Below are 15,230 nucleotides of genomic sequence, written 5' to 3'. Positions count from 1 at the left end.
GGTATATTTTGATCCTCTTCAAAACAATAGGGTTTGAGGAGTTTGTGAAAAAGCTACTGTTGTAGCTTTAAGTGGGTACCAGAAAAGAGAATAGTTTTGACTGGGATGAGTGGAAGCTGAGAACAGAGGTGTCAGAACAGAAATCTTGGGTTTGTCGTAGGGTATGAGCGTTGTCTGAAGGTAGGTTCCCCTACCGAAAGGCATTTACCCTATCGCCCCATATAAGAAAAATAATTACTATATAAGTACTATATAAGTACATTAAGTACATGTATCAACTCCCAGAATTTTACAAGTGTAAATGTGCTGCTAAGGGGAGACATAAAATCAGAATACATCAAATCTATTTTAAGTCAAAATACATAATGAACTTAGCTTTGGAAATGAAGGGACATTAATGTCCTATACATTCATTTACAGTCGATGTACACATATACAGATATAGTCCCAAGTAGATCATGTATGTCTCTATCTGGATGTAAGGAGATTGGGAGTACAGTGCAGCTGATTAATTAACAGTTTGGAGATGGCTTGATGCATGATGGCTTAATTCGTCTCAATGGGGCATATGACCGTGAACCACAAAACAGACGTTTTTTTATACAATAAAATAATAAAATAAATAAAATGTGAATTGTTAATAATAATAATTGCGTTTTTAAAAATAATTCCCCATGTTCTAATGTGTGGCAAACAATCTTAAAATAGGCTATAATAACTACATCCTCTTGCTATTTCCTTTGTTGTGTGTAAATTGTTGGTGCTGTGTTGTTCGGTGCATTTGACAAATAAACCTTTAAACTTGAAACTACATGTTTTATAACAATACATTTATTTTAATTTGTATTAACACTCCCCGAAATCACCCCAATACCTAGTATAAGTTTCCTTAGGACTCAATATAGGTTGTACTTAAAAATACATCTGAAATGTAATCCCCGCGTGTCAAATGTCAGGTTTTGTAGGACAGTTTTTTATATTTTTCATCCGAGCTCATTGTCTGAACTGCAAAGGCCAACCCAGGCCGTCGCATTGGAGGTAGCGCACACAATTAGCCCGTTTTGGAGCATGCGCTTTAGATTGTTTTAACCGTTCAGCCAGTTCGCCTAGCTGCTGTGAAAATGGCGTTAAGTAAGACTTTTGGACAGAAACCGATTAAATTTCAGTTAGAGCAAGATGGGGACTTCTATATGGTTGGATCAGAGGTATGTATACGATGTATGGTGTCGGGGAATATTTAATTGGTAGCACAGTTTTAGTTACACATTACAGCCATCCTTTTAGCCATCATCAGAATGCGCCATTGCACTGTTGTCTGTCCTAGCTGGCTAGCTAAGTACTGTAGCTGACTAGCTAGCTAACGTTACCTTTCAGAATAGCTAGCTAATGCCCTGTTTTGTGTATTATATATTAAATTAACATATAAAAAGTGAAGTGTCGTGAATAATTATACCCCCCCCCCCCGTTTGATTTTCGGAGTTTTTTTTTTTACAGTGTTCATATTGAATTTGTTCAGATCTTTTTGTGGATTGTACCTAGTGTGTTCATTTGTTTGGTGCACGAAGTAATTACAAATGCAGTGTGATCGTTTTTATGGAGGTGTGATGGGTTATTTGCCCCCTATTTAACACAATCTTACGAAAAAGGGATGATTGGGTTTGTGTTTAGTAGAGCCTGGTAGGGTTGCAGGGTTGCAGGTTCTATTCTCACTGGGCCATTCTGAAAATGTTTGTACTTACCAACACTGTATTTTGAACTGAATAAGAATATATACAGTACTAAATGTATTTAAAGTTACACGTTAGGGTCAGCGATTTGTGTACTTCGGTTCACTACCTGGCCAGATTTTGCCCAGCCGTACCCAATAAAAAATTCTTTAAGATCCTGTGCACAAAAGGTCTTGAGGTACTTCAGGCACGATCAAAATACATTCCTGAAGACTTCAATGTGTTGTTGCTTATCAGTCTGAAAAGGGCTACAAAGCCACTTATAATGTTCTGGGTCTCTGCTGGGTCTCTGTATCCAAATGGAGAAAGTTTGGGACAGTAGTTAATCTCGCCAAGAGTGATTGGACAATCAGACCTTCAAGAAATCTACCCAAGAGCAAGGTGTAAAATCATCCAAGTCACAATGACCCCTAGGGATCCGCATGCATCTTTCGCCTCATTTAGATTAGTGGTCATGACTCCAACATTAAAAAAAATAAAGATGTCAGAGTTGCAAGGTGGTAACCACTTCACCAACTAGAACATAAACGCTTGTTTTGCAAAAGGTACAAGGAGGATCCTCAAGTATCGTGGAGCATTGTTGTATAAATTAAGGTTTCATTATTTTTGGGCCTGCCACATTGCATTCTCCTGTAAGAAGTTTGAATTCAGGTCAACAAGCATGGGTGATTGTGGTGTGATAATGGCATTGTGACATGCAATACTTTGTATCAGCAGCGGAGTAATACTGTAGAATGTTTTTGGGGAGAATCTTTAACTTTTAGGGCTTAGGGTTCTGAACTGTATCTAATAATTTGCACAGAAATCTAACTCTATGACATTCTCAGGTTGGAAATTACCTCCGTATGTTCAGGGGCTCCCTGTATAAAAGGTACCCGTCGCTCTCAAGGAGATTAGCCTCAATAGAGGAGAGGAAGAAGATTGTGGCATCCTCGCACGGTGAGTGATAAACCCTTGTCAGAGACAGCCTCTTATTAACATTTAGTCTTGCTACTCAGAGACTCAAGCGCTTAGCAGTTTGGGCTATTAACACGACACACACTTACACGTCTTTTAGCCACAAGTGTGACCCTGCTGAAGGCATCGGAATGTGAAGAGATCTTCGAGGGGAATGATGAGAAGTACAAAGCTGTTTCCATCAGCACAGAGCCCCCGGCCTACCTCAGGTACTGCCTACATGTTTTCTCAGTGTATAAAGTACCCAGTAAAAAAGAAAATGCATGGGTTGGGAACTTGAGCAATTTGATAGATTAGTTTTCTCTGGGCACTTGTATTTTAATTTATTTTTTTGTGTGCCAACATTTCTGTTTTAGCTAAGGTGCTGAAATAAATAAAATAACATGTCTGCTTAGACCTTTATTTGTAAGCCCTGCACAATAAATTGAACAATATTTTAACAAACAATCTGTAAATAATCCATTAAAGGAAATTAACACTTATTTTGATCTGTCTGAAAACTGATAAAATTATAAAATCACTATTGAAAAGAGAACCAGCTTGTAATAAAGAGAAACATCACTCTCATAGCTTACAAAAAATATTTAAAAAATATAGAAATTCCAGGAAGAATGGAAACAGTAATATGCATCCCTGTTTCACTGGCAACCCTGTGTCTGGTTTGCCACAACATTTTTGGTGTTTGCAAATACTTTCAAAAGTTACCTTTTCACCCCAAGGGACAACTGGCACAAATAAGTTGAAGCTGCAACTGCAGGTTACAGATCTGTTGTTCTCCTAACCCAAAATGATTAATGAAAGGTAACTAGTGCTTCCACAGAAGGCCTGGGTCTAAATGCCTTCTCATTTCTGAAGGTAAATCGCTAATAGTTAAATAGTACTACATTTCTCTCTGAATATAGAAGGCTAAGAACATCATAGAGACCTAGAAAACATCAGCATATGCTTCAGAGTAATGTTTTGTTGTTTTCAGAAGCCTGGTTTTGACGTAAAGCTTCACACAAGCCTTTTGTGTAACCAGGATCCTTACCATTTCTAAAACAAAAGATTACAATATGTAGGGTCTTTTAGGCCCAATTGTCTTTGGCTATGGTATATCCTCACATACCTTGAATTCCAGCCCCCGTTTTAACCAAACTCTTCACAGACATGGAGATGTTGATGCAGTGCATGGTGACAGTATGGGAGGATTTGTCTGCCAACAAATCTATGGATAGTGTAGTTGAGTCTGGCAAACAGGTAGGCCTTCCTCTTATCTTAAATAGTAATAAATAGGCTTTAAATGATCCGTGTTGTTTTTAGTGATATTAATAGGGGGAGGGTATAATGATGGCGGCTCCCATGTACTTAACCACAGATGCTTAATTAAAGTTTTTCGCCTTATTGTAAATATTTCTCAGGCAGTGACAATTTTACGGAAACAAACATTTACTGTTTGATTGGAACACTGAGCCTTACTGAGCACCGTAGTTAAAAACCCTGGCTAGTGCTAAATGGCGCCATTTCTTTATCCCCTGTCTTTAGGCCAACTTAACACCATCAGTTCGCAGTCCACCTATGTTTGAAATGTGTCACGGCCTCTGCATGTTTCAGCGCAACAAAGTTGTCCACCGCTAGCCTCGTTAGATGACTGCCTCCTGCACACTCTCATAACCCAAAGTTGTCATTTTTGCTTTATTTAGGCTGGGAATCGTCCTTCATGGGACATTACCATTAGCTCATTTTGCATAATAAAATTGGGGGTTTTAGTGGGGACAATATAATTCACCTGTTGCAGAGCTAATGTATGGGTAATGTTTGTTTCCAAATGGAGTGCATGTGCTGTGTTTTGGAGAATAGGTCGTATGTATGTAGAATTTGCCTCTTCAAGCTCCCCACGCACCTTTTTTTTTTAGTGTGAACAAACCCAAACGGGTTGCGTTGGTCGCTGCATTGGGTCTTCATTGTGCCTATGTGTGCCCGTCGCAGGGAGCAGAAAGGCAAGAGGAACAGCCAGTGGGTCCCCACGCTGCCCAACAGCTCCCACCACCTGGATGCCGTGCCCTGCTCCACCACCATCAACCGCAACCGCATGGGCCGCGACAAGAAGCGCACCTTCCCCTTGTGGTGAGGATAGTCTGTGTTCATCTGCAGTAAAGCCCCCTGATTTAATCTGTTTCCATTGCATGCTGTAACACAATGACATGTGGATATGTCTGGGGGGGGGGCATAGTGATTAGACCTGTGGGGTTGCTTCAATGTATAACTGGGTTGAAAAAAGACTTTTTGTTGCCAAAATTACTTTTGTAAATATTTAATCCATGTATTTGTGTTTATATTTCAGTATGGTTCATTCATAGGTGCTTGAGTGACACCGTATGGTTAGTTGATGGTATTGCATACTGCTTGCTGTGTCCTCCTTCAGAAGTGTGTGTGTGTGTGTGTGTGTGTGTGTGTGTGTGTGTGTGTGTGTGTGTGTGTGTGTGTGTGTGTGTGTGTGTGTGTGTGTGTGTGTGTGTGGCCTTGTTTTCCTCACTTCTGGGGACAAAATGTCCCCATAAGTATAGTAAAACCTGAAGAATGTGACTCATGGGGAAATTCTTTCGGCCCCCACGAATCAAAAGTAAATTTCCGGCTCAGGGTTTAGGGTCAAACTTACAATTAATTTTAGCGTTAGAATTGGGGTTTCTTTAAGGTACAGGCGTTGTTGGTTAAGTTTAGGGTTAAGGTTAGGCATTACATCTAGGTAAAGTTTAATAATAAATGTTACTTTATTGTGGTTAGGTTTAAGATTAGGGCAAGATACAAAAAGGTGTGTGTGAAACCAACCAAGTAAATAAAAGTGCAAGAGTTTTACCACCACAATCTGAGCCTACAGAATAGAACTGATTACAAATGCCTTTTTCAGGATTGGTCAGGATGACCGTAAGATGTTTTTTATTTCATTCCTCTCTTGACAACTGTGATACTTGGTACATTTCCCATGTGAAATGGAGCATTCAGAAACGATGGGATGTCCACACAACCTGGTGAACCTCAGCTCTCCTGGTCCCTAACTGCTGTCATCAGTGAGTGAATGACTGTGTGACTGCTGTCCTTCAGAGGTAGCCTTGGTGTGTAGGGAACTGACGGAATGGTTCAGCCACGCTTTGCATCTCCTCCTCTCTCTGACTGTCTGGGGCCAGAAGATGCTGAGTCTGAGATGGAGGTCATCCAGGGTCACTGCTACTCCCTCTTCTGGTTCCTATATTCTGTAGAGTGGCTTGTTTATCAGCTGCTTTTTCTGATGGTCTTCCAGAGTAAAAGCCCCGTCTCCGGACTTAACTGTCCTACACCCTCAATAACACAAGCCTTTTGTGTCACTGGAACTAATCAAAACAGATCTGTCTACTCAGGGGTTGTTTTTGCTGACTTAAGTGCTGTTGCCATGTTTTTAACAGACTGGGTCCTTGACCCCCGCTCTTATTTTCTATTTTGGATTGTAAAATACCAAGAGGCCATCTTTGTTTACTTGCTGTGCATGTTTGTAATTAAGCCCATGTTATGCTTTTGAGTAGGTTGGTGGAATTTAGCCTGGTTATTGGTTTGAAATGCGTTCTGAGCCATAATAAAAAGAAAACTGTTTATGACATGTAATCCTATGATGCCAGATGGGATGAAGCAATTGTACTCAAGAGGGCATGGTTAGCTTTTCAAATCTTTCTGAATAGTGTTATCTCAAGAAGTCTGTTTTCCTTGTGCTTTAATTGTTAGACTGGGATCAGATTATTTGACCTAACTGTAGAACTTTAAGAGGAGAGGAGCTGTTTGGTTTCGTATCTTTAGGATGAGTGTGTAGTTGGAAGTGTTGGCAACTCCACTTGCTGTTGGTAGAACCTGCCCGCGTGTTGAAGTCATTGTTCAGTGAGAGACGGAGTGAAGTTAGAGGGAGGTAAGAGGTTGTGGTCTGCTGTCAAGATTCGTAGGTCTGCCACAAACGGGAAAGACTGAACATCAAGTGTAACCAAGATGCTTTCGCTGTCACATCTGTTGGTGTTTAGTCTCATAAATCTAGACCTCCGTAGTTGAGCTGGCGGAGTGGATTTACTCCCTCTTGATTTTTCATCTTGGCTTAAGGTGCTGGTTTTGGCTTGAACGATCGAGAGGACCAGCTGATGGCGGCACTAACTCTGCCTAATAAGGGGCTTGGATAGGAGCCTCCGGGCTGGGTGGAATAATAAACAACACTTGATCATCCCAGAGGCCCAACGCTTCCCCGTGGGTTGGAATTCTCACTCACTGGTTCCCATACCCATGTAGCCCGGTCACCTTCCCAGTGCCGCCGTACTGTCTTCAGATGGCCCACACGATGCAGTACGTCCTTGAAAACAGTAAACAGCAGCATGTCTGTCTCCAAGCCGGGCCCCTGTTCCTGTGGTTTTGGCAGAGCATCCATTCTGAATTCTCTAGCGAACAGCATTTCTCACTTTAGATCACAGATGTTTGGTTGAACAGTGAAATGTTGTGTACAGTGCACTCTTAGTTCTGATATGAATCACTCAAGTGGCAGATCCTTGAGTCAACATTCACCCAATTAGACAATGCAATTACATTCTGGTGTCCCCATTTCCTGTTGTCTTCCTGGAGTCCAATGCAGAACTGGAAAAGATTAAGAATGTGTAGAATATACCCTGGTAATTCTGTCTGAATGTGTAGAATATATCCTGGTAATTCAGTCTGTGCTGTAGCAATCTCTTATAGTTGTCAAACCACACAGTTTGGCCTGACATGAATGAACACAGGAAGGATTTGGCTAAAGTACAAACGGTCTAGACCTCCAGGCTAGTAGAATACTGAGACCGAACAGGCAAGAGATGGGCATTGAATGTTTTCCCCATGTCATTCCCTTTTGTGAAGCTTTGATGACCACGACCCGGCCGTGATCCATGAGAACGCTGCTCAGGCTGAGGTGCTGGTTCCCATCCGTCTGGACATGGAGATCGATGGCCAGAAACTCCGAGACGCGTTCACCTGGAACATGAACGGTAAGGCAACTTCATCTCTGGGGAGGGGACTGTATTGGCCCCGCATACCCTAATTTGTGGTGTTTTATTTTGCATCAATCCGAGTTTTGGAAAGTATGATTATTGTGCTTGTGATGTACATTGCCATTTAGCATACTCTCGGGCAACCGAATTCAAGCGGTATCTTATCCGACACATTAACATATACAGCAGCATGTAGTTTAAATCGCGTGCGTACGCTTTATTTTTGACTTGCGTGGTTACATAGTCAACTCAGCCTGCAGAGGTGGTTGAAATACGAACACAACTTTTTAAATGTCTGGCGCTTGTCTGTGATGTATTGTAATCATAGTCCCAGTCTGACACTGTACACCTGCTCCCTCAGGACCAGCTTGTAGCAGCAGCTACTATTTATGACGTTGATGTCCCACCACACATGGTGCCAACCAACCAGTACAGTCCAACTCCAGAAGAAACCACCACACTACTGAGACTCACCGCCTCACTGTTCCTTTCTCCTTCCAGAGAAGCTGATGACCCCGGAGATGTTTGCCGAGATCCTGTGTGACGATCTAGACCTGAACCCACTGGCCTTCGTCCCTGCCATCGCCTCGGCCATCCGCCAGCAGATTGAGTCGTACCCCACGGACAGCATCCTGGATGAACAGACTGACCAAAGGGTCATTATCAAGGTGGGTGCGCGCACACACACACACACCGTTTATTTCTATTTACAAGTTTTCATTAGGTTTCCCTTTTTTTTTTTTTTAAGTGAGGCACATTGGTCTAGATAAATGAATCAAAGTGATATATCAGTCATTGTTTTAATATAATGCTGGTTTCCTACAACGTGTTGGTAAGGCTGTAGCCTCGTACCTACTATTGTGGCACAGCCGTGATAAAAGGTCTTTCACACACACTGACTTCACTGCTCCAGTGGAGTCGCACACACACTGACTTCACTGCTCCAGTGGAGTCGCACACACACTGACTTGACACAACCTGGACCTGGCTGACATTAGTTTTGACAATTCACAGAGTGTGTGCGCGCGTGTGTGCATGTATGTGTGTTTCAGCTGAACATCCACGTGGGGAATATCTCCCTGGTGGATCAGTTTGAGTGGGACATGTCGGAGAGGGAGAACTCTCCGGAGACATTTGCCTTGAAGCTGTGCTCTGAGCTGGGCTTGGGGGGAGAGTTTGTCACCACCATTGCGTACAGCATCCGCGGCCAGCTCAGTTGGCACCAGAGGACGTACGCCTTCAGGTAACGCACAAAACCAACAGCGAATACACACGTGTGGACACAGAACATTCTCACACACATGACAAACGTGTGACTTGAAAAATCTCAGCACACATTGGCGTGGCAGGTCTTGGTTGTATCAACAAACCATATTCTCTCAATATTCCCAAGAAACTCATTCCATCCTTGAGGTTTTCTTGTATACTCTACATGGGAGATCATCTCCCTCATGGGACCTTGCTGGAATGTGTTAAATCTAAATATTTTCTCTAAATTTAACGGTTTGATGTGACTATACCTTTACAAGTAATGTTGTGGATGCTCCTATCCAGAGAAAAGGTACAGAAGCAGTTGCATCCGAGGGCACTGGAAGCACACAAACACAACCCTCTGACAGCTTAACTACACAGGGCGATGTCGTTTTATTTTAGGAAAAAACTTTCTCTCAGTGACGTGACATTGGGGTGTAGTCGCGTGCGTGCGTGCGTCAGGGTTTGTTCAGAGTGCTTGGAGTACATTCATTTTGATTTTAGAAAATGAAGTTCTAGGATACTTTGAAAATAAGGTATTTCCTCAACTTGGATGACGTGCGCTAGGGTAAAACCATGTACAGTTATCATGAAGGCTACAACGTCCAACGTCGGCTTCAACTCGGCTTTCCCCTCTGAAGCTCGAGGGGGGGGGGGGTTAACAGTTGTCTGCCTACGACTCAGAGTGGGGTCCCTTAAGGACACTCGTTGAGCTTGCGTCCTGTTTACATTACAGAGTAAACACACAACCGTTAGCCTACATTCATTATCAACCAGCACGCATGCCATGTGTTCCTCCACTAAAAGGAAAAACTCCACTACATCCATTCAAATAGTCCACTGTCCAGCCGACTGAACCCAGAAACTGTATTGACAAGTCCTGAATTTAAGTTTTTTACCCTCCCCGTGAACAAAGAAACTCTTTGGTTTGTGTATCTGTTCCTCCCCTCTCTTGCCTTGCATGGTTAGTCTGGTCACATCAGCTTGGCCGTGTCCATTCTGGACTTTCGGATCGTTTGAGCTGTTCCAAAGAGTCCCCTGCTCGTCTATCAGCGTTCGGCTTAAATCCATTTCACTATTGGTCATTTCATTAAATTAACTGAAATGGCATTTCAGTAATGTATTATTATTTTTTTTTTTATTCCATTGGTTTTCGGTTTGGCGCCCAGCCCTGATGCCGGTGCTTTTCAAGTCATTTCTGGCCATTCATTGTGTGTAAATGTAAAATGAGTTTGCTAACATCATCATGGCTTGTTTTGGGCGTTGCAAATTAATGACCTTTTCTACTCTCTCTCTCTGTCTCTCTCTCCCCACCTGTCTGTCCCTTATAGGTCTGATTTCAGGTCAATATGCTTTTGAATTACTTGAACTCCTCCCCTCTCCCCCAAGCTTAACCCCTACCACCCACCCACCCACGTTCTCTTGACACGGTCTGCCCCGGGAAGCTGAGTACATTTACACTTTATCTTTTCTCTTTGATCTGTTGACTTGACTTTGCAGGGTGTCCCCCCCCACCTCAAAGTATGGAAACCCTATATACTTGTATTTGTGAAAAAAACCTAGGATGATATTCTGTTCATGCCCAGTGAGAGAAAGACTGTTGATACTGTCACAGTCTCTGTTGTTTTGCCTACAAACAGCTCTCTACGCAGACAATTGAAAGGATAGTCCTGACTCTTTTTGGATTATTGTAACTATGAGGATAAAGTATGAGAAATCCAAGAATCATTAACATTCAGTTTTCTCCATTTCGTCAAACTTTAACCGCCCGTGTATGTTCACAATCCCATAATGCTTTGCAGGCATTGTGACTACAGGTATGTAAAAGGCTGTGGCGGGTCTGAGCAGGCTTTGAGTGATGGATGTTATATGATGCTTTCACAGCTTCGGCTGAATGCTCTCTATTGGTGATTTAGGGATTTCTCAGCAAGTTCAATCTTGGGTTACAGAAATCTATATGATTGTCACACATTTTGAGATTTTCCTCAACGTTTTAGTAATTAAGTAAAACGTGTTAAGAATAAAACATTTGATTGAAGGGATATCTATTCCTGCTGAAAATGGGATTAACCCACAGGAGTGTCAGAAACGGCCATGCCAGGTTTCATCCCGAAGATGCCTCTTATTTCTGTCACACGTCTTTAACACGCCATGACAGCAGCAAGTCCCCACCTTGGTGCCGTCTTCCTCGTCTGCGTCTCTGACTTCCTGTCGTTCGTGTCATTTCCTGCAGTGAGAACCCCCTGCCTACGGTGGAGATTGCCATCCGCAACACGGGCGACGCCGACACGTGGTGCCCCCTGCTGGAGACCCTGACGGACGCCGAGATGGAGAAGAAGATCAGGGACCAGGACAGGAACACCAGGTCAGATAGGGACTGTCTGGCACTCCTCAATACATCGTTCCTTGATTTCTTGTCCTCCTCTCAACCTCTTTGGGAAGAGGAGGAGAGGCCCTGTGGATGGCGGGGATTTGAGGGAATCAGTGGCGTAATCTACAGTGACCATGCTTGCTTCTAATCTTCTGTGTCCACTGGTGTACAAGGGTTCAAGAATACCACTTTAACAATTTTTTTTGCTATTCATTTGCTCCCTGTTAATGCAGTCACTATTACAGCAGCTGTGTGTGTGTCTGTATCACAAGTCAGTTTTTGTGACAGCTTGGTCTTGGCTCAAAGGACTGCATTGAACTGTTCTCCAACCTAAACGTTAAGTGTGGATGAGCGTCATTTCGGGTGTAACTCATTGAAGGCCATGTTTACACAGGAAGCTTAAATTACATCGGATCTGATCCGTACTCTCCGGATCTGATCTGATTTAATAGCGTTCTAAAATAATTGAGGAGAAACAAATCTGAAGTGCACTGCCTGTGTATTTATGCCGGCCACACAATAACACACTCAATGGGTTTTCCTTTCAGGCGCATGAGACGACTGGCCAACACGGCTCCTGCCTGGTGAAGAGAAGAAGGAATAAGCAACTACAGAACCTCTGGTCAACCTACGGTCAACCCTTATGGGGCCCTCTGAAAGGACGCATGTGCATACATATAAACTCCCCAATAGACATTCCACTGACCCCTTCTCACAGCCATTATAGCGTCTACTAACTCAGTGCTTGGCTATCACAGACATGAACATTACTCCAGGACCAGTCCCATTTAGAGTGGCTAAATCTGACTCCGGACCAGAGAGTTAAAGCTGTGTTCAAGGAGCCTTATCCATATTCTAGTCATGAAACCTCATTTGTGTCCCTGTTCAGAGACTGAACTCCTTCCATCGATGCTATTTTGTGATGAAGGGAGGCGGTGAATGGGGAGTGCCGTTGGTAAAGTGTCTACATATAGGTATGGAATGTAGCCCTGGTTGCTTGTACAGACTCCATCTAAGTGGGCTTCAACTGTTATACTGCGTTGATGCACTCACACGTGGACGATGCTGACCGACTTGATCCAGGTCTGTGATTAGAATACGTTACGCTCGAGCATACTAAACTCTGGCCAATAATGGAAACGTGTGTTGTGCTTCCTTTTTGTCAAGTGCTGATACTTTTTGTCAACTTTCTTCATTGTCTTTTTCCTTTTTTTTATTTTTAATAAAATACCATAGAATCTTCAGAATAATGTGTTTTATTGGGATTCCTGTTACTGCCTGCTTAGGGATCAGCTACACTTTCTGGGGTTCAAACTGAAATCAAAATGCACTATACATGAAAAATATTTTGCCCCCAAATACAAAAATGAAATGCACAATAATAAAGTAAACAATGCCTCTTCACAGTCTGACTTGTAACAAGTAGCACCACAGACTGTCCAGGAGCTCACTGATGCCCTGATCCAGGTCTGGGAGATCCTCCAGGACACCAGCTGCCATCTCATAAGGGGAAGCCCAGACGATGTCGAGAGTGAATACAGGCACTTGGGGGCCATACACACTACTGAGTCACATTATGAGTTGCCGTGATGAAGTTGGAACAGCCTGTGATTTCAATTGTTTACTTCGATTTTTGGTGTGAGTTTGAATCCAGTCCTCAATCGGTTGGTGATTTTGGTTTCCATAGATTGTTACGTCATTTCATTCTCAACAAATTACACAATGTACAGTAAAGATATAGATCTTTAATATGTTTCGTTCATCGAGACCCGATGTGTCATTTAAGTGTTCCCTTGATTGTTTGGAGCAGTGTATAATGCTTTCAGTTTTTGAAATGTTTAGGAGATCCCAAGATTTTCTTTAACTGTTGTGGATGACTTAATTTCATACTGATACTGCATAGTTTCTTGGGTAAACACACTTCTCGCTGGTCCCTATTTAAGCTGATTATATAGAGCCAAGCTAAACTTGTAAACCTTTCCCATTTTGCGCTATTGTGTTTTCAGGAGAAACTTTTTCGTTCCGGCCTTTTGAAATGCAAGATGGCGTAACCTTTATTTGGCCAGCAATTGGAGGTTATTCACACAAACCAAAAGTGTCATGGACTGTAACAGATATGCAGAAACCACAATACATGTTGGCAACCAATCCCGTTGCTTTCATCGATGTTAGCCAAGATGAATGAGATGCAAGGGCAGTTTCAGATCCATGTAATATTCTGTGCGTCGTTCACCATTTTGTACATTTCATGCAACAGAAAATTACACCAATGATATGTATCAAAGAGTGTGGTTTCAAGCATGTTTAGATTAATGTTACATGTATACGTGGTGACAGAAAACCAATGTGGTCAACTGTGTAGTTGGTGAAGAGTAGACCAGCTGTGAGCACATATCTCAAGGTCAATGGGTATAATGCATTGGAAAATTTGCTATAATCACATATGATTTCTTTCAATGCCCTGTCTTAATAACACGTTTGAACTACGGATTGGAGATTAATAGGCTTAATCTTTGTCCGCAAAACCAGACCTATAATAGCTCAGACTCAGAGATGCTTATATGGAATAACAAATTGTGTCTGGTAGATAATACCTGTCGACTTCAAGAGGGATGGAATGTTGTCATATGAAGAATATCAGACTTCTTTCCAGGAACTGTATTACAAGTTTTTCAGTACCGTCACAACTTTTTCTGACCTCAAACCAGTTGAAATCCGTAATTTTCTTATGCCTGCGGATCCCCTATGTGATCTACAATCCAAGCCCCAGAGCTCTTCAATTAGGTACTAATTGAGGACATGGGCATCTATTGATTGGAACCCATCATTCAGAATCTGGGGCTCAGAAACCCACTGATACCCACCCACAGATTGTCCAATCTGTCATCCAAAAAAGGATGACAGATTGGACAAACGCTTGCAAAGCAGAAGTGTTGTGATGACAACATAGACATCTAAATTTGTTTTGGGCAAACACTACTGTCATAACAAGCTAGTCTGAATACTTCCAAATTGGTAGAGCTCCACCTACATTCCAATTTTTTGCCTTTGGGAACTCAGCTCATGAACATAAACAACATTAATCCTGAGCATTCCTTACAATAAGGCCTACACTTCAGTAGGATGTTTGCATTTTATGGCACAGAATTCATTTTTTTCACAAATTATGTTACAAACAGTGCACACATTTTATTCACTAAACAAAATGTAATTTTAAACCAGGAGGCTTTTTATTGGTAGTAATGTATTATAAAGGATTTATACGAAATTATTTACATAGTAAATATATGTTTATGTTAAAAAAAACAATCATAAGAAATGGTTAGATTGATATCTGAGATATACAAAAATAGTAAAAAAAAAACAAAACAGTGATTGAGAAACATAATTCTACAGACATTGCTTTGCAGCAAAACTACCAGTGCAAGTGAGGGCTTTTCTTTTTGTTATACCTCAGCTAAGTGTTTAAGTTATCTTGCAATCTAAGACATATCACAAAGTATCAAAAAGACTGAAAAAACGGTATCAGTGGCCTGCACTGATACACCGTATGTTTATGCAAACTGCAGGACAAATGGGTCCACGCTACAACATGATCAAGGTTAACAGCACCATCTTGGAGGAAGTAGTTTTTCAAAGAACTTAAGGACATTTATCCTGACAAAGTAGCACCATGAGAACTGCTGATATGCAATAGTTAGCTACCATCACCATTACGTCATTAAAGGCCCATTTCAGTCCAAAACCTGCTTGATGATATTTTGAAAGTCTGAGGTCTGAATAATCCCTAGCAACTGTGAAAATTATAATTATTCCATATTTTCTGAAAGAACTCTTTAAACATTTCAGCCGGTTCAGGATAAAACACTTGGCCTACAAAGTTGACCTGATTGTTCTGGACCATTAGGTGGGCAGAAT

At 41.9% G+C, this 15,230-nt stretch overlaps 1 protein-coding gene across 2 annotated transcripts; it reads left to right on the top strand.

Annotated features, from left to right (window-relative positions):
* The first annotated feature begins 1,006 nt into the window (after positions 1 to 1,006).
* Positions 1,007 to 12,551, top strand: smarcb1b (SWI/SNF related, matrix associated, actin dependent regulator of chromatin, subfamily b, member 1b). Of its 2 annotated transcripts, XM_010904928.4 has the most exons (10): positions 1,083 to 1,205; positions 2,555 to 2,666; positions 2,785 to 2,893; positions 4,653 to 4,790; positions 7,560 to 7,687; positions 8,192 to 8,358; positions 8,743 to 8,933; positions 10,273 to 10,284; positions 11,175 to 11,306; positions 11,861 to 12,551. In XM_010904928.4, exons 1-10 carry the CDS (start codon positions 1,122 to 1,124, stop codon positions 11,898 to 11,900), a joined length of 1,113 nt encoding a protein of 370 aa, XP_010903230.1. In that variant the 5' UTR covers positions 1,083 to 1,121; the 3' UTR covers positions 11,901 to 12,551. The 2 variants fall into 2 exon arrangements, with proteins under 2 accessions (XP_010903231.1, XP_010903230.1); XM_010904929.5 differs by lacking the exon at positions 10,273 to 10,284 and having other exon boundaries at positions 1,007 to 1,205.
* Positions 12,552 to 15,230: the final 2,679 nt, after the last annotated feature.

The sequence above is a fragment of the Esox lucius genome, chromosome 14 (genome assembly GCF_011004845.1).
Source record: "Esox lucius isolate fEsoLuc1 chromosome 14, fEsoLuc1.pri, whole genome shotgun sequence".
Classification (NCBI taxonomy): Eukaryota; Metazoa; Chordata; class Actinopteri; order Esociformes; family Esocidae; genus Esox; species Esox lucius.
This window is presented reverse-complemented; position numbering and strand designations above follow the sequence as displayed.